Raw genomic sequence first — 21,993 nt, 5'->3', positions numbered from 1 at the left:
CTGACTAACCAGCAGAGCATTGTCATTTCCTGTATCTTGTGCAGGTCCAGACAGTTAAATTAGGAAGCTGTGGCTTTAAACAGGAAGTCTTCTCTCAACCGTCCATGCTGTGATTTATATTTTCTTTCTATTTTGGCTCACACTCACAGAGAGAAGGAACTGCCATCCTGATGACAATGAATTTCACATCTTGTCCCCGTGTCAGCTTTGACTTTTCAGGCAGATTTCTGCCTCCTGTTTACATCTTAGTCTTCATCGTTGGTCTGGTAGCTAATGGATGGGGATTAAAGTCTCTGCTGCACAACTGGAAGAAACTGGGAAACATCAATGTCTTTGTTCTCAACCTCGGACTCGCTGATGTTTTGTATCTGCTCACACTTCCATTTTTGGTGGTGTACTACTTAATGGGCAGTAAGTGGATCTTTGGAGATGTGTTTTGCAAGATAACAAGATTCTGCTTCAACCTGAATTTGTATGGCAGCATTGGGTTCCTCACTTGTATAAGTGTGTACAGGTACCTGGCTATTGTCCATCCAGTGAGAGTTATGGGAAGAATAACTGTCCTCCACTCTGTTGGGATCTCAGTCTTGGTTTGGCTGTTGGTGAGCATTCAAATTGTTCCAGACATGTTCTTCAGCAAAACGTTTGGAAACAAGACTGGGAAATGTTATGATACAACCGGTAAGAAACACGTCGAGGATTACCTGAAGTACAGCCTTGGATGGACTCTCACTGGGTTTTGGATCCCATTCCTGATCGCTCTGGGCTGCTATGGACATGTGATTGTTGTGCTCTGTCGCACAAACACCAACAATGTACTGAAACAGAGAAGTTTAAGGTTGTTGTTCATCTTGATTCTTCTTTTCTCGGTTTGTTACATCCCCTATCATGTGTTGAAGAACCTCAACCTCTGGTCAAGAGTACTGTCCAAACAGAGAAAATGCTGTAAATGGTTTGATGGAGTCTACATTGCTCATCAGATAAGTCGTGGCCTTGTGTGTCTGAACAGTGCTCTCAACCCTTTGGTTTACCTCCATGGAGATGAACATATTCCTGCTCAGCTCAGACAGCTGATCCTGCAAGCTCGTGAGACCTTCCGCCGTTTGTCAAACTCCAGCTCTGTGCCTGTAGCTCAGACTACAGTTGAGGTTTAACAAGATGTAAGACAAATAGCAGAATGCAGCTTTTCTATGTCTCACTTATATGTCTACATGTCTTTTTCATAGTCTGTTGAGTAAAAAAATAACAACAAATGTATAATGTGACTTCCAGTTAATTATGGGGGTATTTTAATGCTGTTTGGTTCCTGTGTGTGAATTCAAATGTTAAGGGATATCTTTGTGTATCATCAAGGCTAGGATATATATTTTTCTGTCAGATAAGGTTAAAAATATATCCACAGTCATTAAACCCTGTTATTGTAAAAAAATACAAGAATAAGTCAAACTCTACAAATGCTGATAATCTTTACCACAACAACAAATATATCAAACACATTATTGCATGATAAAGCCAGAGTTTGTGTTACTATATTAATTTAATAACTTCAAGGTCTTAACACATGTTTACGTTTTTTTTTTTAGATTGTGCTATAAGCATTCAAGTCATTAATAAATTGTTGGCTTAGTTCCTGACCATTTCTTTTTCAGAAATATATGGAATTTTCCAAAAATAATAAATAGAGGTGTTGAGGGCCGGACTAGTAGCCATCATCTTGAAGTCTGGTGCAGTTTGGATCATTTTCCATTGACTTAAGACAACATTGTGTTTTTTGGGCGAGGGATGCGTTGCCATGGAAACGGCATATGATGACATCCCATAATTGGCGTAGAGCTGTTGAGGGCCGGAACCATTAGCCATCATCTGATGTCTGGTGCCGTTTGGACGTTTTTCCAGTGAGTTAGGACAACACAGTGTTTCATGTGCGAGGGAATCTGTCGCCATGGCTACGGCATATGATGAACATCCCATAATTGGTGTAGACGCTGTTGAGGGCCGGACCATTAGCCATCATATGAAGTCTGGTGCAGTTTGGAATCATTTCCATTGACTTAAGACAACATTGTGTTTTATGGCGAGGGATTGCGTTGCCATGGAAACGGCATACGGTGAGATCTCAGATTTCACGTAGAGCTGTTGAGGGCCAGACCCATTAGCCATCATCTGAAGTCTGGTGCAGTTTGGAACCTTTTCCATTGAGTTAAGACAACATTGTGTTTTATGGCGAGGGATGCGTTGCCATGGAAACAGCATATGATGACATCCCATAATTGGCATAGAGCTGTTGAGGGCCGGACCATTAGCCATCATCTGAAGTGTGGTGCAGTTTGAACCATTTTCCATTGACTTAAGACAACATTGTGTTTTATGGCGAGGGATGCGTTGCCATGGAACGGCATACGGTGAGATCTCAGATTTCACGTAGAGCTGTTGAGGCATGGACGGTGATATAAAAGTGAAGATTGGGGGACGATGGGACCGTGTTCATTGGAGTTACAGCGACACCGTGTTTTATGGCGAGGGATGCGTTGCCATGGTAACGCCATATTAAGTAACATCAAATTTGCGTAGAGCTGTTCAGGGCCGCAGTGTTAACCATCATGTGAAGTTTGGTGGCGTTCTGAGTATGTCAGTTGATGTTATGACATCATCGTGTTCCATGGCGAGGGATCGCCTAGCATCAAGCGAACGCGAACATAAACAGCTTGATATTGTCGATGTTAATCTTAAAGGTGGGGTAGGTAATTTTGGAGAAACCAGCTCGAGATCGCTAGAATTTGAAAATACACAGCCGGAAAAAATCTGCCACTTCCTTACAGAGCCCCTCCTCCAACACACACGAACGCGCACATGACCAATGAGGGCACGAGATAAGTTTGTGCACAGATGGAAGGCTGACAGGCAGGTAGGCCATCCAGTCATTTTAGCCGGGCCGGCTAAAATGATTGGTCGTGCTTTTTACAGTACTACGGCTTCCACAGATGACATTTTTTTATGGATTTTTTGTCAAAGCACTTAAGATATTTATTGCTATCAGGATGTTAAGAGCATTCCATGGAATATAACAAAAAGTGTATCTCGAGCCGGTTTCTCAAACTTACCTACCCCACCTTTAACTAAAATAAAGAAAGGATGCAAAATGTATTTTTTAAAGTTGGCTAAATAAATCCTGAATATTCTTCTACAGTACAGGGACTGAGAAACACGACGACATGTTTTTTAGTTTTAAACGTTTAGCCCAAACACCTGTCATTGGGAAGGGGGGGTCAGTTAGACTTTACGCCGCAGCCGGTAATCTGACCAGATAAACATCGCTATTATCGGAACAACTGAACATATCGCAAACTTCAGCCAAAGCAAATTAAAACAATTTTATTGAGAACCTATTACAATCGTCAAAGGGTAAAAATAAGTGTGTTTTTCAATACTGTATCAATGCTATGCGGTTTAAAAGAAGGCTAATCGTAATTAGCGAGTTAGCATGCTAACAACATTAGCATAGACTGTTCAATCTAAGCTCGTGCTATAAAAGTAACACTAAAAATGCTACAGTGTAAAAATGCTCTGCAACATGTATTAGACCTGCATTCAAAAAGTACTTTAAAACCAAAGTAAAGGTACTCATTATGCAATTGTTCCTATTTCAGAATGATATATACTCTATACTTTATTATGTTACTTGATTAACATTTTTGATACATTAAAGAAACATCACCTTAAAGTTGAAGCTGGTAATGGTGGGGCTTATTTTAAGTACTTTACAATTCTGCTTGTGAGTTAAGCTGCATGAGCTGAATGAATCTGTGATCGTACATAAACATTCATCAAAAAAACTAGTGCCTAGATGACAAATACAGGGACAGCAAGATATATTCCATATTATTAATCGGGATCTACAAATTAGCTTGGCTAAAACTCTAAAGTAAATTTAACTGGGTAAAGAGTATACAATATTTGCTTTCAGAATGTAGTGGAGTACAAATGTCATGGTTTTGGTTCTATTTCGTCCCTACTGACCGCCAGAGGCGGTGCTTTAGCACTGGATATATCCATTGCGTCGTGTTCCCGCACCCTCTCCCAGCTAAGTTATCCTGATTGCTGTCTTGTTATTGTCTGGCTACTTTCTGGTGACGACAGTGTTCCCGCTTCCTCTCCCATAAAGTTGCCCTTAGGATGCTCTTTTGAAAGTTCTGCTTGTGGCGTTGTGCCTGAGCTCTCTTTAGCATTTGAGTTCCCAGCTTTAGCTGCGTCTCTCATTTAATTTGTATGGAAAGCCCACAGTGCCATATTTTGCCTGTTTTTTGTTCGGTGCAGAGAGTAAGGTAAGTTCTGGCCAGAGTTACTACTGTAACTACGGTCCTAGGCCATGTAACTACGGCATGGTTACTGTTGTAACCATGGCTTATGGTTCTATGCGGGCTGTTCTATTCCTTAGAAGCTAATTATCTGGTCTTAACATTGTGTTTTGACTTGGTCTTGCTGGATTGTTAGCAGCAGCGGCTTGGCTAACACCTTGCATGTACTGCTAAGCTTCATTATTTAACTCAGCGAGTGAGGGCAGTTCTCTCACTCCCGCTCCCGGTAACGTTGGTTTTGACTGCAGTAGCGCTATATTGTATTTATTGCTCCTAGTGTTAGTCTCCTGGCACTAGGATGGGTAGATGCGGAGAACAATCTTCACTGTGTGTGCTGTGTGCTCTGCATGTGTGGCCATTCACCGGCCACGGTTACTTTTGCCATAGTTACTACTGTAGCTACGGTTCTAAGCCGTTTAAGTATTGGCCATAGTTACTACTGTAACTACGGTTCTACGCCGTGTAAATACTGGCCATAGTTACTACTGTAACTACGGTTCTAAGCCGTGTAAGTACTGGCCATAGTTACTACTGTAACTACGGTTCTAAGCCGTGTAAGTACTGTCCGTAGTTACTACTGTAACTACAGTTCTGGGCCGTGTAAATACTGGCCATGGTTACTACTGTAACTACAGCTCTGTGCTGTTCTCTTCTTTGGAAGCTAGTTATCTGGTCTTAAACATTTGTGTTTTTTTACTTGATTTCGCTTGATCGTTAGCAGCAGCCGCTTGACTAACGCCTTGTATGGACTGTTTAGCTTCATTATGTAACTCAGCTGGTGAAGGCAGTGCTCTCGCTCCCGCTCCCGGTAACGTTGCCCTGTAACGTATCGCTCTGATTATGATGGGGCCCCGCTCACCCCCGAAGAGGCTTCCCACTCCTCTGCTCAGAGCTCTTTGCAGGGCACGGAGGACGCCTCCATGGCGGCCATTATTCGTGCGGCCCTGGTACGCTTGCAGCTTCAGGTTCCGCAGGCCAACTCGGCTCAGGCTAGCGCCTTCTTCAGGCATAACCCTGCCCCTTTCACTCCCACTGTTCCTCCTTTAGAGGAGTACCTGAGGGAGCTCCATGTATGCTAGAGAGACACCAGGGCCCTCTTCCACTCTGCTGCCATGCAGGATCCGGCAAGGGTGGGGCTGGGTCGCTTGCCATCCATTGAGCCTGCCATCGCCTCCCCGATTCTGGCTCCGGATGCCAGGTGCCCTCGGCCTCAGTGCAGGGTCACAAATGAGCTGCTCTTTAAGGCCTACGACACAGCGGCACGGGAACTCCCTCTCCCATCTGATACTGGCTGTCTCTACCTCTCTGCAGCAGGTTCCAGCGGAGCCTTCTTTGCTGGGCCTCAGTGATGCATCACTGTAAGCCTTTGCCCTAATGCTAGGGAATTGGGACGAGCCATGTCCTTATGGTGCAGACTCGTCGCCAGGTTTGGCCTGCTTAGTCACCACTGTCGGAGACATGTCCTCCGTAGTGTGCCAGTCGAGCCAGGGGAGCTGTTTTGGGCAGCTGCCCTGTAGGCACTGGAGCGTGCTGCCCAAGCTAGGCAGACCAGGCAGCAGCTCTCGGGTCTTTATAGGCCTGTGCCCACTCCCAGCAGGCCCAGGGGCCCCTCTAGCAGCCGCACTCAGCCACCAGCTTACAGTGGTGGTCTGCGCAGGCCCCAGCGGCCCACTCATCCGTCGTGCCCCCGGCTGCCGGCCTTCTAGGCGGCCTCGTGCCTCAGAGCCTTACCGGCCTCCCCCCAGCAGCAGCTCAGCTACCGGGCTGTCTGTACTTCCGGCCCTTGGGTGGTTTTCACCTTAACCCAGGGGTACGAACCGCAGTTCCGGCCCCTAGCCTTCGGCCGGGCCAAAATGACAGTCGTCAGCGATCCGGCAGATGCCCTAGCTCTAGCCCAAGAGTTGTCCGTCCTTCTGCCCAAGGAGGCAATCAAGCCAGTAGACCCTCTGCTTAGCCCAGGGGGTTCTACTCTGCGTACTTTCTCGTGAGCAAGAAAGTCGGCGGATTTCACCTGCTCTTGGACCTCAGAGGAATCGACAGATTCCTGGAGGTGCTGCCATTCCATATGCTGACCACAGCACATGCACAGGGGGAGTGGTTCGCAACCGTGGACTTTAGGGATGCCTACTTCCTCGTGGGCCGGGCAAGATGGTGCCTTATATTCAGTTCCTCCGGCCCTTGGGCAGACTGACGGCTGCCTCAGCCGTTGGGCCCTTAGGCCCGCTGTTGTTGCGCCCCATGCAGATGTGGCTGAACAGCCTTCTCTTGGATGCCAAGTGGCACAAGCACAGGAAAGTCAGAGCGTTGCAGCATTGTCTCCACTCTCTGTCACGCTGGAGGGGCAGGGCCTATCTCCTGATGGGCGTGCCCATGGGCGCCATCCCATCCCGCCAGGAGACCGTCACCATAGGTGCATGTGTCTCAGGGTGGGGTGCAGTGCGGCAGGGCAGGACCGCTCAGGGTCAGTGGTCTGCCCAGGAGGGTGCACGCCATGTCAACGTGCTAGAGCTTCGGGCTGTGCAGCTTGCACTCACGCACTTTCTATCCCAACTGAGGGGCAAGAATATGCGTGTTCCTTGGGACAGCAGGTACACTGTTGCCCAGACGGCAGTCCCTTCTAGATAGTGGACGTTCTCACTCCACTCCGAATTTATGTGGCTGCTATTTCTGCCCGACATGTTCGGGTCGACTGCGCCACGGCGGGGTGCCTCAGGTCGGTGTCCCTCTTCCTGAAGAGGGGCTTTACGGCAGCGTCCCCCTAGCACCCCGAGGGCTCCGGCTTGGGACCTGCCCCTGCTGCCGGCTGCCCTATCATCTCCTCCCGTCGAGCCCCTGGCTTTGGTGGCTGCCCACGAAGGCAGCATTTCTGCTTGCCATAGCCTCAGGGAAGCAAGTTGGGGAGTTACATGTCCTCTCTATAGACGATACATGCCCGAGGTGGGACTCTCAGGTGTTCCCCTTGGCATTCCTGCCCAGGGTGCTTCCACAAACCCACTTCAATCAGCCTGCCCAGCTGGCACGCTTTGACATTCAGGAGAACGGCACGTCGAAGTTGCTGTGCCCTGTGGGTGCCCAAAGGGCGAATATCGAGGCTACTGCCTGTATACGGCAGTCGGAGCAACTCTTGTTTTTGCCATAGCGGCACTAAAGGAGGTGTGCCCTCTACCAGTGGCTGCCCCACTGGGTTGTTGATACCATCTCACATGCCTACGGGGCCAGTGGCCGCCCCCTGCCATCTGGGCTGAGATGCCACTCTGCAAGGAGCATCTCAACATCTTGGGTTGCCCTGAGAGTGGCGCCCCTGGAGACCATCTGCGCCGCGGCGTCGTGGGCGTCTTCTGGCACATTCTCCAGTTGTTATCGGGTTAATGTCGCCACTCCCCATTCTTTGGGTGTGGTCCTTTTGCCGAGCTCCGCTGCTTCCAGTAGTGAGCAAGGGCTTGGATTCTTCATGACATGGATGGTATAAGTCATCCAGTGCTAAAGCACCGCCTCTGGCGGTCAGTAGGGACGAAATAGAACCATAGTTACGGCTGTAACTACGGTTCTATGAGTCCCGGATGACCGCCAGAGTTTCCTGTCACTCAGAACTCTTGTGTGCTCGCGAGAAGATTCTGGGAACAGATCCTCTGACGACACCGGCTGATATAGCCGGTGTCACGTGGGTCACAGGTGACTTTGTTGTTATTGGTACTCGAGCTGCGCATGCGCGCGATGGATATATCCAGTGCTAAAGCACCGCCTCTGGCGGTCATCTGGGACTCATAGAACCGTAGTTACAGCCGTAACTATCGATTTATGTTGCCATTTTCCACCTTTTATTTTGAAATGTTTTCCTCCTTGTGTATTGTCTGGTCCTACTTCCTGTGTTTGCCTTCCTGTCTTTAGTTTCCCTCCTGTATCTGATTGTCTGATTGTGTTCACCTGTTGTCCTTGTGTTTCTGCCTCCCCTCCCCAGCTGTGTCTTGTCCTGTGATTACCCTTCTGTGTATTTAGTCTTGTCTTCGCCTTTGCTCCATGTCCGATCGTCGTCTTTCTTGTCCACGTTACCTGCCTGTACCTGTTTCTAAGTTTGTCTTGTTCCTCGTATTCCCCCGATTTTGCTGTTTAAGTTGTTTCGTGTTTTTCATTGTCATCCTCTTTGGATTAAAGCTTGCCTTTTGTTTCTTGACCTTTTTGTCCTTTTCTCCTGCATTAGGGTCCTGATGTTCCCCAACCCTGAAATATAAAGTACCCAATGGTGGGAGAATTATTGAGATCTTGTTCTTCAGGAAAAATGTAAGTACCAGAGTGCAGGAATACTCTGTTACAAGTAAAAGTCCTGCATTCAAAATGTTACCCAAGTAAAAGTACAAAAGTATTGGCATCAAAATATACTTAAAGTACCAAAAGTAAAACTACTCATTATGCCGAATGGTCCATTTCAAAATAGTATATATTATGTTTTGATGATAATGATTGTTGCATTAAAGTGTTATCAAAGCTGTTAAAGGTGCAGCTAATTGTAATCACTTTGTATACTGCAGGGTAGCTTGTGGATTTTAATCTGGGTGTAACTAAAGTCTTATTTATTAATATTTCACATTATTAATCAAAATATCTAAAGTAACTAAAGACATTTTATAAATGTTATAGAGTATATGTACTCTTTTTACTTGAATTGTAGTGGGGTAGAAGTATCTTATCGTATAGTATATCGGCCCTTGTTGTGTTCAAAATTCCAGGAAAGACAGACGACTTCTAAGTTAAACTATTTATTATGAGAGAGCAAAAGATATATATCATTTGGCCAAGGACTCCGTCACGTCATAGAAATCACAGACAGCAGAGCTGTAATCTGTAACCACTATTTCCGGAAAAGAGCCTCGAACCTCGTGCGTGCATACATTTTTATTACACGGGGCGTTGCCCGTACATTTATGATTGGTCAAGACTAGCTGAAGAGATACCATGGTTTAGACTTGGTTCTCTTTGGTAGGTGCGCAGACTTAGAAAAAAGTCTCTTGGCAACACGATCCTCCAATCAGCATTTGGCCGGCCTGTGGAAGTCCCTCCCTACTCTGGCGCCATCATACGTAATTTGTTTTTTCTGAAGCTTTCTGCAGATATAGTGGAATCTTCATAATGCTGCTTCCTAGCTGTGTGTGGGAGCGAAACTCCCATACAACTCAAGGCCGGAGCGATGTCCTGTTTATGAATAACTCTTTGTATTCTGCCAGTCTCTGCACCTGACCTTGCTACTCTGTATTGCAGGCTAAAGACGTCTATTTATTCCAAAGTCACAGCCACATAAAATGAGCACCATAAGCTTATAATGTAATAATAAGAATCAGTCTTTCTAATGTTATATACAAATAGCCTCCACACCCTGAGCAGCCAGTGTGAGCACCGGGTCGCTCAGAACAATAAGACTTCACTGAGGCAGATCCACATCCTCTCAAAGACTGACCTTAAGAGAGAAAAGGATCATTTCAATTATAAACTGTGATTGAGTTGGGATGATCACAACTCCTTCTAATTCCCACACCTTGGGGTGCCATTAATTATGTGTCAAATCCAGAGGAAAGAAACAAACCTTATTAACCACTGTGCTCTTAACACAGAGGTTAAAAAGTGCTTAACATGAATAGGATAAGGGAAAGATGAACCAGACAGAGAAGGCAATCAATAAATCTAGTAGAAATAAGTGTATAACCCACAAAGTAAAAGTTATAAAACACAAGTTGGTTTTATTAAATGTGTACTGATTCGCTTTCTCTGAGACTTCTCCTCTTAGATGTCAGACGTGCCACATACTTACATTTTTAAATCAATCCTCAAAGTTACAGGGAGCCAATAGAGAGGAACTAAAACTGGTGGCATATGTTATTTATTGTAAGTTTTGTTACTTTTTTAAAGTTTTAATAGTGAAGCAATTCAATAATTCTGCCTTCCATATTGAGGCCAACAAAACATATGTTCTTGTTTTTCTAACGATTTTCTATCATTTTTTTATAAATCTGACTAACCAGCAGAGCATTGTCATTTCCTGTATCTTGTGCAGGTCCAGAAATTTAAATTAGAAAGCTGTGACTTTAAACAGGAAGTCTTCTCTGAACCATCCACGCTCTGCTTTAGATTGTCTTTCTATTTTGGCTCACACTCACAGAGAGAAGGAACTGCCATCCTGATGACAATGAATTTCACATCTTGTCCCCGTGTCAGCTCTGACTTCTCAGGCAGATTTCTGCCTCCTGTTTACATCTTAGTCTTCATCGTTGGTCTGGTAGCTAATGGATGGGGATTAAAGTCTCTGCTGCACAACTGGAAGGAACTGGGGAACATCAATGTGTTTGTTCTCAACCTCGGACTCGCTGATGTTTTGTATCTGCTCACAGTGCCATTTTTGATGGTGTACTACTTTATGGGGAGTGAATGGATCTTTGGAGATGTGTTTTGCAAGATAACAAGATTCTGCTTCAACCTGAATTTGTATGGCAGCATTGGGTTCCTCACTTGCATAAGTGTGTACAGGTACCTGGCTATTGTCCATCCGATGAGAGTTTTGGGAAGAATAACTGTCCTCCACTCTGTTGGGATCTCAGTCTTGGTTTGGCTTCTGGTGAGCATTCAAATTGTTCCAGACATGTTCTTCAGCAAAACGTCTGGAAACAATACTGGAAAATGTTATGATACCACCGGTAAGATCTACGTCGAGGATTACATGAAGTACAGCCTTGGATGGACTCTCACTGGGTTTTGTATCCCATTCCTGATCGCTCTGGGCTGCTATGGACATGTGATTGTTGTGCTCTGTCGCACAAACACCACTGACAAGGTACTGAAACAGAGATGCTTGAAGTTGTTGTTCATCTTGATTCTGCTTTACTCTGTGTGTTACATCCCCTATCATCTATTGAAGAACCTCAACCTCTGGTCAAGAGTTTTGTTAAATCAAAGGCTGTGCCGTGAGTGGTCCAATGGAGTCTACATTGCTCATCGGATTAGTCGTGGCCTTGTGTGTCTGAACAGTGCTCTCAACCCTCTGGTTTACCTCCATGGAGATGAACATATTCCTGCTCAGCTCAGACGTCTACTCCAGCGAGCTCGCCAAGCTGCGTTAAGACCTTCCAGCACCCCTAGTCAAGTTCCCTTGATGTAAATTGTCTGATGTGCATATAAAAGTGTATTGCATCATCTTCTACTATTAAAACATGTATTGAACCTTGTCATGGTCTTTGTGGTGGTCATCTTGCTGTTCAAACGCTTAAAAAAGCTCTGAAAATTCATATTAATAAAGAAATGATGGCAAAGAGAACAGGACTACATATTGTGTTTTGTTGGGGGACGCTAATTTGTGATGCATGCTCTCTGAATTAATAAGGGAAGTGTGAATGTGTAAAAATAAACAGGATGCAAGTTGTAAAGCTTCACCTGTTGCAACACGCCTGCATCAACTGCACAAAGGGGTGCACTGGAAAACCCTAAAAAGAACAAAAGCACATTCAAGTGTCAATATTGGTACTGTACGTATAACTAATGTTCGCACAATGTGACTTTAACATTAGATATTTTAACAACAATGTTAGGCTAGTTGTGCAAAAAATCCCCCAACTTTAGTGTTACACTGTGAAAATAGTAATTATGTTGATTAACGGGTGGAGGCAAACCGGAATTGTATATCTAATTAAAAGATGGGGATTACAAACCAGAAAGGAAAAGAAACAGTCAGACCAACTGTGGCGTCTCTGTAGGCTGTACTCGGGCAGAGCTATGCTTGGGGATAAATGTTAACAAATCTTAGTGTAAGCATGCAAACATGTGCTTATTAAACGCAAACTAGCTGAGGCTGATAGTAATGCCATTAGTTTAGAAGGCTTGATCATAATCTAAAGCATTGGTAACTGTCATGGTGATGGTGTTAGATAACAAATGAGGTCACGATAGGGCAAAAATATAATTTCATGCATCCTGTGTGGTTTTATCATTTGATCAGCAAGATTTTCCATTTAATCATGATTCTAAGAAAACTCACAGGAAACCACTTTGAAATACAAATTGTCAGTTACTTTAATCATCCTAAGAAATAGCTTCACATCACAAATAAAAAGTGCTAAGTCTAAGTATTATCTGTCAGTTACCACAAAGAACCTGAATAATCCTGGAAAATGTTGGAAAGCCATAAAATCGATATCCACCGGTGATATCCGTAATGAGCTACCTCTGTGCATTACCACAGCATCTGGCACTATATCGGACAGGGCCACTATGTTAAATTGTTTTAATGAGCATTTTGTGTCCTGTGGCTCTCTGTTTGATTCTGTGACTAACTCTGCTTCTGTGAACACCACAGTCTGTGACTCTGAAAAACGTGTTTTGGAAAACCCTTTTAGTTTTACTCCTTTTACTGTTGATGTTGTTCGTGAAGCTTTAACCAAGTTAGATCCTAAGAAACCGGCCGGCCCGGACAACGTGGAACCTTTCTTTTTAAAGATAGCTGCAGATTTTATTGCTCCACCTCTCACTACTCTTTTTAACCTCTCCCTCAGCACAAACACAATTCCAAAATTGTGGAAGTCAGCGTATGTTCTGCCTTTGCTGAAAGGAGGGGAGGCAACTGTTTTAAATAATTATAGGCCCATCTCTAAATTATCAGTTCTGGCTAAGGTTCTTGAACGCCTAGTGAGTGAGCAGGTAAAGGTGTTTTTATGTACAAATGACATCCTGTCTAAACATCAGTCAGGCTTCAGAAAGCAACATAGCACCATCACTGCCACAATGAAAGTGGTGAATGATGTGGCGAGTATTTTAGATAATAAGCAGAGCTGTGCAGCTCTATTTATTGACCTTTCCAAAGCATTTGATACCGTCGATCATCGCATCTTAAAGCAGAGGCTACTCAGTATTGGCATATCCAGCCATACAGTGGGGTGGTTTGTGAACTACCTCTCTGAAAGGTCCCAATGTGTTCATTTTGATGGGCTGTCTTCTGAGTGGTTAAACATTACTAATGGTGTTCCTCAAGGTTCTGTTTTAGGTCCACTTTTATTCTCCATCTACATCAATAGTTTAGGTGAAAATGTCGATGGAGCAACCTTACATTTTTATGCGGACGATACCGTTATGTACTGTGCACGTCCCTCCATTAAGGAGGCTGTTGTTGAATTGCAAGCTGCTTTTAACATTATTCAGACTCAGCTCTCTGAACTAAAGCTTCTTTTAAATGTTGATAAAACCAAGGTAATGCTCTTTTCAAAAGCTAAAAAGACACCAGAGCCTGTTTTAGATATTTTAACTACGCAAGGAATAAAACTTGAAGTGGTTGCCTGTTACAAATACCTTGGTATCTGGCTTGATGATTGTCTCACTTTTAAACGTCATGTCAATAACCTGCTTAAAAAACTGAGGGTTAGGCTAGGTTTCTTCTACAAGAACAAGTCCTGTTTCTCGCTCGAGGCCAGGAAAAGGCTAGTCACTGTGACCTTTTTACCTGTGCTGGACTATGGTGATTTGATTTATATGAATGCACCTGCCAATTGCCTGGTCAAGTTAGATGCTGCGTATCCCAGTGCACTGAGATTTGTGACAAACTGTAAAGCATTAACCCATCACTGTACCCTGTATGCAAGGGCTGGTCTGCCTTCACTAACTGTACGGAGGCTCAGTCACTGGTACATTTTTATATATAAAGCCATGTTAGGGAAACTTCCATCCTACATCTGCTCCCTGATCTCACGGCGAATTGTAAGTGGCTACTGCCTGAGATCGCATGCTGTGGTTTTATTAAATGTACCAACTGCTAGGACTGTCTTAGGGAAGATAGCATTTAGATGCGCAACTCCACTGTCCTGGAATAGTCTGCAATTAAAATGGAAACTGAGCAATCTGGTGCCACTAAATATTTTTAAAGCTTGGTTGGATGCTACTGAATCGGAAGCTGTTGGTATCTGTGCATGTGGATAGTTATGTAAATTGTAATCCCTGAAATGCTACTGTATGATGTCCTTTTGTTGCTCTGTTTATGTTTTTAATGTTTCATGTGGAACCTACTTGAGCAGGTCTCCCTTGAAAAAGAGATCAATGATCTCAATGGGATACAACCTGGATAAATAAAGGTTTGAAATGAAATGAAAATCCTCAGTATTAGTAGCATACTTGCTTTACAGTATTTGCTGCTTCAAGAGAGACAGAATAGCCGCGTTCACACCAGAGTACTTTTCACCGTACTTTTCGCGTTTAGTTCCGTTAGTACCCCTTATGTCGCGTTCACACCAAAAATCGTACTTAATCTCGGGAACTTTTACCCCCATTTTTAGAGCCCGCTGAGAGATCGTACTTTCCTGTGGGTGAAAAGTGCCCCAGTGCTGATTGGCTGGGCGAATTGCAAACCACGCCCCGTACAACTGTGAAAATGTTTTGTAGAGCCGCCATTGTTTTTCCTCGCTACAAAAACCCAGCGCACCGAGTAGTTTGTTTTTTAACGCAGTTATGGCAAACATCAGGAAATCATCGGATCATCGGATGGAGTGATGAGGAGGTATCAGCGCTTCTGGACATCTACGCCGAGGACGCGACCCAGGGAATGCTGCTGAAGCCAGTACCCAACTCGAAGATGTTCGATCGTTGTTCGAAGAAGTTGCTTGAGATGGGAATCTTGCACAGCGCCATGGCATGCCGGCTAAAAATAAAGAAACTCCGGCAGGACTACAAACAAATTAAAGACTGGAATAATAAAAGTGGTAACGACCGGAAGACCAGTAAATGGTACGACCGCTTGGATGCTTTGCTAAGCCACAGACCTTCATTCTCCGGTACAGCATCGAGCCTTGATTCGGGCAGTATGGTATTGGAGGCCGCTCCAACGGCGGATTTAGAGGGCGACCACGACGAAGGTAAAAGCAACTACATGCACTGGGGTTTTAATCTGCACAATAATGGTCTCAGATGTACTTTTATTTGCTCAGTAGATCAAGCTAGCCATGCTAGGCTGAACTAGCTAACACTGGCCCCGAGCTGGCTAATAACATCTAGCTATCGGCCGCTATGAAAACGTTTTGACTTGTGAATAACTGTGCAGTGTTTCTGTAATTTGCTTCACTAACTCATGGCACTAATCGTGTGTTTCAGGCGAGGAAAATCATCAACTCTCGGGATTGGAAACAAACGAGCTTTGCCTTGAAGATCAAAGCGCTTGCTCGTCTCCCTTACCAGCAACCAAACGCAAAGGTACACACACTGTAACTTTGTCTTGAAAGAACGTTACGCATGGAACTGAACTGATGTTCACAATCATGTTTATTTCCTTCTTGGTACAATTATGAAACAGCGTGAAAACGTATTCGCCTAGACCGGCATTTACAAATGTTCGCGCCTTTTTACTCTCTCACAAACATTGTAAACATCCGGGCTAGAGGTCACATGACTTCCGGTAAGAAATCGCTTCCACTTGGATCATATATCGCCACCTACTGTTGATTTATTAAATGTTTTTATTAAATCCTTGTCCTCAGACCAGTGCTTTTGAAGAATTTGAAGATCAGCTTGTTTGCTTCATTTCTTGATTTAATTTCATATATTGACTTGAAATCCATGTCCTTGATGTTGAGTTGTTCCAGTGCAGTTTTCAGAATGAGTCTTTGTCTGTGTGGCAGGATGAGAGTCCTTATCCCTTGTAAAGCTTATTTTCCTCGTTTGGCTCCTGTGAGCATATCACCACCAGGGGGCACCCTATAAAAGGGCAGAGGTTTCTAGCTGGCTGTCTCTTGTTTGTTGGTACACAGACCCGCCCATGGATGTATAATAAGAACTGGATACAGCGTGGGAGGCGGGGCCTCATTCATTCCTATGAGAGTTGCTCATTCGCGCATGATGATAAAATGGCCCAACTTTTGAGAGAGCGAAATGTCACAGATTACCCGGCATGCCTGAGAAGTACCCGTATGTGCGCTTATAGCGCATGCGCAACTTTAACCATGCCCCCCAAAATGCTCGTTCACATCAAGCACGTCAATTTGCGTACACGTAACAGCACCGCACGTTCATGACAGCATGGTAATGGTTTGTTATGATAGATTTGATATTAACGAGGCGGCAGTTAGCAGCTAGCGGTTAGCTAGTAATTATGCTAATTTACACATCAATCGTTATGTACTTTTATATTACGCTGTAACAGGATCTAGTGATATCCAAGCAACAGAGCTTCATTTAGCATGAAAGAATTATTGCACTGTATATATATATATATATATATATATATATATGTATATATGTATATATATATATATATATATATATATATATATATATACAGTGCAATAAGCTTCTTAGTGCAATAAGAAGCTACAGGGAACGTTAATCTACGTCGGTAATATTAACTTTATTTAATACAACATTTACGGTACAAGATTTAATCATACAGCCCATGTAGTATAATATTTTACAAATGATGAATTACAGCAAACATGTGCAATATATCCATTATTACAGCTCCGTGGGCTGGCAGTAAGGCGATATGGGTCCGTTCTTATTGTGCATCCATGGGTAAAGATAAACGCATGTAGTGCTGAACACGTAACATGAACGTGCCGGGCGGCGCGGTCCCGTGGGTCAGATGCGTGTTCATAATTCAGAGGGAAATAACTCACAGAATAACGTTATTAGCACATTTTACAACTTGAGGAACGAATGTTTTTAATAAGGGCTATACAAGTGTTCATACTGGGTAGTTTATTAGTTTAAAAAAAATTATCCAACGATTTACAGACCACTCTTTCCCCATGTAAGTCAATGGGAAAAAGTGTTTCCGGGCCTGGCAACCAAAAGGAAGTGTAGTACCGCCGTTTGGCCAGCACGAATATTTTCATCAGAGTCCGGCGCACTTCCTGGGGGCTTGGACCCGCCCCACTTGCATGTTTGCCGTGTTTGCTTCCGCCACCGGTGCAGGTATGTTGCATTGCTCGCTTCAGGAAAGGTTCTGCAATTTGCCAGCGTATTTATACTTAGCCCTGCTTTGCCTCACCTAGTGGAGGATCCTCCGGGTGCAGCCTGTCAACGCAGCCATAGAAAGCATGAAGCTCTCTCGTCTCTGCGTCATCGATAGGAAAGCCTGATCGGTATGTGCGCTGTACGGCGATCTATTTAGTAGTGATGGCAAAATGAAGCTTTGAATGAAGCATCGAACCACTTGGACAATTGTGTCGGAAATAGGTTCATTTCTCGAAGCTTCAGTTACAGCGACCTCTCCTGGCGAAGTGCAAGGCTGCAGTGGGTTTAACGTATCTTTGCCTTGAAAAATATTCGATGCACACACACACTAAGACTGAATATCATGTTCTATTTGCAATTAAAGATTGATAATTGTGTGTATTGGGTTATTGAGAAGAGACTAGAGAGTGCTGGAATTTTGTTTGGGTGGAGAGGGCCTTTTATCAGTTAATAAAGTATTAAAGTTGAAAAGGAATGATTAAAAGTTCATCTGTTCCGGGCTTGTGAACCAGCTGCGCGGAGGACATCGTCGCTTTGGGCCGCCGGCTCTATCCACTGGGCTATCTATACCTTAAGTCTTAATTGTCTTTTTGTTCACAACTTCTCCACATTTCGAAGTGTTTCCTGAGCCAGAACGACCTATCTTTCTTCCTGGCTTGCTCTATAATGATCCAATTAAAATGGAATACCAACAACAACTCAACAGCAACAACGCAAACTACAACAACAACCCACACATTGCGCATTGTTTATAGCGGTTATAAGTGTTGAAGCGCTCAAATTCCAAACTGTTTCAACCTGTCACCTGTCAGAATAGAGACGAGGCAGTGCATTGAATCGCGTGATTGGACCGCGAACCAGTCAAGTGATTCATTCAGGAAATGAAGCAGTTGGTGCTTCGGACGTCATATGTCACGTGATTTGAAGCAGTTGCTGGTTCGGACGTCATAAGTCACGTGATTTGAAGCAAGCTTCGAATCACTGCTTCTATGGAATAGGAAGTCCAGAGTTGAAGCTCCGTTCGAAGCTTCAGTGTCAAACTGCCATCACTACTATTTAGTCAATCCACCTCATTACTTTTATTGATATTAACGCTGTATTTGTATTTATTCATAAACCTAGGGCCAATCCAATGATTAAGGGACATCTGCTGTTTTGCTTCACCGGAGAAAGTGTATTTATTGGCACAACTGCTGTTGATCCTGCCTAAATGTTTGGGCTACTGCTACTATATTGCTGCTTCTGATTGCTGCTTCTGGCCAGCTTTGCGTCGCCTACTGCGGAGGCTCGCTCACCAGTTAAAGTGCTGCTTTAACTGCACGCCTTCCTGCTGCCTTGCTTGGGCCGACACTCGAAGTGTGGAAGTCATTGAACTCTGGGGCTAACTCCCCCCTATAACTTGTCCTTACTTTGGCCAACTTGATTTAAATTAATTTGTTTATTTTATTCTAGTTAATTGTTTATTTTGTTTAACTGAACCTTTTCTCTTGTGATTTGTTTTATTCTTAAATGTTTACACAAGTTATCTGTTTATGAGAACATATTTGCTATTGTGTTTGTTTATTACTTTGATTTACTTATTTAGCCCCCATTAACTGCATTTCCCTCTTTGTTTCCCTACTTAGTTACTGAGAGCTGAAGGTGGTGGTGCTGGTGTCCAAGGTGGTGGTTTTCCTCTCTTCTTTTGTGTGTGATGTGCTCCCCCGGGATTTGATTTCCTGCACGTATGACTGGGGTGATTTAAGTTTGGTTTGTTTGGGGATCCTTCCACTCACTCGTCGACCCTATCCCCCCACTGGTAAGCCTCAGCCCCTAATTCATTTTTTTCCCCTTTGTGCTACAGCCCAGTGTGACTGTTTTAAACTGCATTTTAAACTATTGACTTGTGCTAAATAAAATTGTATATTTTTGATAAATTGAAACCACGTCTCCGGCTCCATTAGTATTCGAACCTATGTGTCCTCTGAAAAAGTGTTAATATTTCCTTGGGTGAAACTCCCAAGGTGGCGTTGTCGGAATTGTGAATGGTGTAATCAAACCAACTTGAACAAATACATTCACCTATCCTCCCCTCTGCGGCTACTGCCACATCTGTTATAATCCGGGCAGCTAAAAAATACATGATGTATTGTCTCTGGTTGTTGATCTTGTATCTTGCTTATTTTCCCCTCTTAGGAAAGCGGACACAGGATGCACTTTTCTTTGAGACCGTCCAGGCGTTGGAGGACCGGCGTGCCGTGGTGAATGAGTCGCTGCGTGGAGATCAGATGGTGCAGTTCACCAAGGCCCAGGAAACGGAGGACAAGATGCTCACCTCGATGGAGCGCCAGGCAGAAGTGTTCAAGCAGCAGATGGAGCGCCAGCAGCACCAGGATGAAGTGTGGGCGCTGCGCCATGAGGAAGCGTCGGCTGACACTTTATTTACATTTAAAATTGTTCTATTTAATGTTATGTCTTGAGAGTGCAATAAAGAAAACCGACCCTGTATCTTGCTTATTTCTCCTGACACTTTATCTTTAGTGACCTGTGTAGCATCCTATACATCACATGTAAGTGATTATTCTGATACCATCATGTTTCATCGGTTATAAACTGGCAAAGCTTTATTTGTCATTTATTTATCATCAATGTTGCAACCTTGTGGGGGAATGGCAGCGGCACATACACAAATATGATAATTTATATCATTTTAAATATTATTTTACCTAAACTTTTAATTCCCCCCCATTTCACACAACACAACATGGAGTCCACTATGGGCCAAAACTAACATGTATGTTTCCATAGTGTTTATGGCAGACGGATGCAGTGGGTCTCAGGAATATATATATATATATATATATATCATTAAGGTGGGTTTGCTGCTGAGACTATCCCTACACCTGGGACAGTTTATTTTATATTGTTATTACTGTTATTATATAGTACAACTGACACTTTATTTTATATTGACAATGTTTACTGACATGTACAACTGACACTTTAGTTACATTTAAAATATTTCTATTTAATGTTATGTCTTGAGAGTGCAATAAAGAAAACCGACATGGCGATTAAACAGATCCTGTATCTTGCTTATCGTCATCAGCCATCCTACGGTGAAACATGGCAATCATGTGTGCTTTCCGTCGGCCAATCCTTTTCCTAAGGCTTTTGAACTGCCTTTGATGCTGAAGAAACTTTGCGATTATAGCATTCGACGTGTGGCGGCTCCGGATTTGTGTCGGACGCCTAATAGGCACAGGCTCAGGCTCTGGCTCAGGCCGCATTAACGAAGTTACAAAGCTGTATAACATGAGCACAAACAGCACAACTTCAGTCGACTCCATCTCCATCATGTCTGAGGTCGGAAGGTAAACAACAGACGCCTAATGTACAGCGAGTGGGTGGGCGTCGCAGTATACGCGGGAAGTTTTTCTTCTTCTTCTTCTCTTGTTTTGTAGCGGATTGCAAACAACTTTAAGGTGCATACCGCCACCTACTGTACTCGCCGTGAAGTGGTTTGTGGTCAGCCAGTAAAGCCAAAGCAGAAGAAGAAGTGACGTCAGCGGCTCATTTGCGTAATCTTCCCTCAGGGAAAAGTACTCCGGTGTGAACGCGATCTGTACTAAGTGCCCTGGGGTTAAAAGCGCCGGGGCTCTTAGTGCCGGAACTAAGTACAGGAAAGTACTTGGTGTGAACGCGGCTAATGATGAACAAATCATGTCCTCCTGTCAGCTTTGACTTTGAACACACATTTCTGCCACCCGTTTACATCTTAGTCTTCATCGTTGGTCTGGTAGCTAATGGATGGGGATTAAAGTCTTTGCTGCACAACTCGAAGAAACTAAAGATCATCAATGTCTTTGTTCTCAACCTCGGACTTGCTGATATTTTGTATCTGCTCACACTTCCATTTTTGGTGGTGTACTACTTGATGAGCAGTAAGTGGATCTTTGGAGATGTGTTCTGCAAAATAACAAGATTCTGCTTCAACCTGAATTTGTATGGCAGCATTGGGTTCCTCACTTGCATAAGTGTGTACAGGTATCTGGCTATTGTCCATCCAGTGAGAGTTATGGGAAGAATAACTGTCCTCCACTCTGTTGGGATCTCAGTCTTGGTTTGGCTGTTGGTGAGCATTCAAATTGTTCCAGACATGTTCTTCAGCAAAACGTTTGGAAACAAGACTGGGAAATGTTATGATACAACCGGTAAGATCGACGTCGAGGATTACCTGAAGTACAGCCTTGGATGGACTCTCACTGGGTTTTGGATCCCATTCCTGATCGCTCTGGGCTGCTATGGACATGTGATTGTTGTGCTCTGTCGCACAAACACCACTAACAATGTACTGAAACAGAGAAGTTTAAGGTTGTTGTTCATCTTGATTCTTCTTTACTCCGTTTGTTACATCCCCTATCATGTGTTGAAGAACCTCAACCTCTGGGCAAGAGTACTGTCCAAACAGAGAAAATGCGGTAAATGGTTTGATGGAGTCTACATTGCTCATCAGATAAGTCGTGGCCTTGTGTGTCTGAACAGTGCTCTCAACCCTCTGGTTTACCTCCATGGAGATGAACATATTCCTGCTCAGCTCAGACAGCTGATCCTGCAAGCTCGTGAGACGTTCAGCCGTTTGTTTCTGTCAAACTCCAACTCTGTGCCTGTAGCTCAGACTACAGTTGAGGTTTAA

The 21,993-nt window shown here is 44.0% G+C and overlaps 3 protein-coding genes across 3 annotated transcripts; all 3 read left to right on the top strand.

Annotated features, from left to right (window-relative positions):
* LOC117483501 (P2Y purinoceptor 1-like) lies at nt 1-1,200 on the top strand. Its single transcript, XM_034131863.1, has one exon. The coding sequence runs from the start codon at nt 171-173 to the stop codon at nt 1,152-1,154; it is 984 nt and encodes a 327-aa protein (XP_033987754.1). The 5' UTR covers nt 1-170; the 3' UTR covers nt 1,155-1,200.
* Nucleotides 1,201-10,515: 9,315 nt separating this feature from the next.
* Nucleotides 10,516-11,563, top strand: LOC117483504 (P2Y purinoceptor 1-like). Its single transcript, XM_034131865.1, has one exon. It carries the CDS (start codon nt 10,525-10,527, stop codon nt 11,494-11,496), a length of 972 nt encoding a protein of 323 aa, XP_033987756.1. The 5' UTR covers nt 10,516-10,524; the 3' UTR covers nt 11,497-11,563.
* A 9,443-nt stretch (nt 11,564-21,006) lies between these two features.
* LOC117483500 (P2Y purinoceptor 1-like) lies at nt 21,007-21,993 on the top strand. Its single transcript, XM_034131862.1, has one exon. It carries the CDS (start codon nt 21,007-21,009, stop codon nt 21,991-21,993), a length of 987 nt encoding a protein of 328 aa, XP_033987753.1.

This window comes from Trematomus bernacchii, unplaced genomic scaffold, assembly GCF_902827165.1.
Source record: "Trematomus bernacchii unplaced genomic scaffold, fTreBer1.1, whole genome shotgun sequence".
Taxonomy (NCBI): Eukaryota; Metazoa; Chordata; class Actinopteri; order Perciformes; family Nototheniidae; genus Trematomus; species Trematomus bernacchii.
The sequence above is the reverse complement of the archived record's forward strand: the minus strand, read 5'-3'. Positions and strand labels throughout refer to the sequence as shown.

Excerpts from the sequence above, each read along its gene's own strand:
- LOC117483501 (XM_034131863.1), top strand. The coding sequence starts at position 171 with ATGACAATGAATTTCACATCTTGTCCCCGTGTCAGCTTTGACTTTTCA.
- LOC117483504 (XM_034131865.1), top strand. The coding sequence starts at position 10,525 with ATGACAATGAATTTCACATCTTGTCCCCGTGTCAGCTCTGACTTCTCA.
- LOC117483500 (XM_034131862.1), top strand. The coding sequence starts at position 21,007 with ATGATGAACAAATCATGTCCTCCTGTCAGCTTTGACTTTGAACACACA.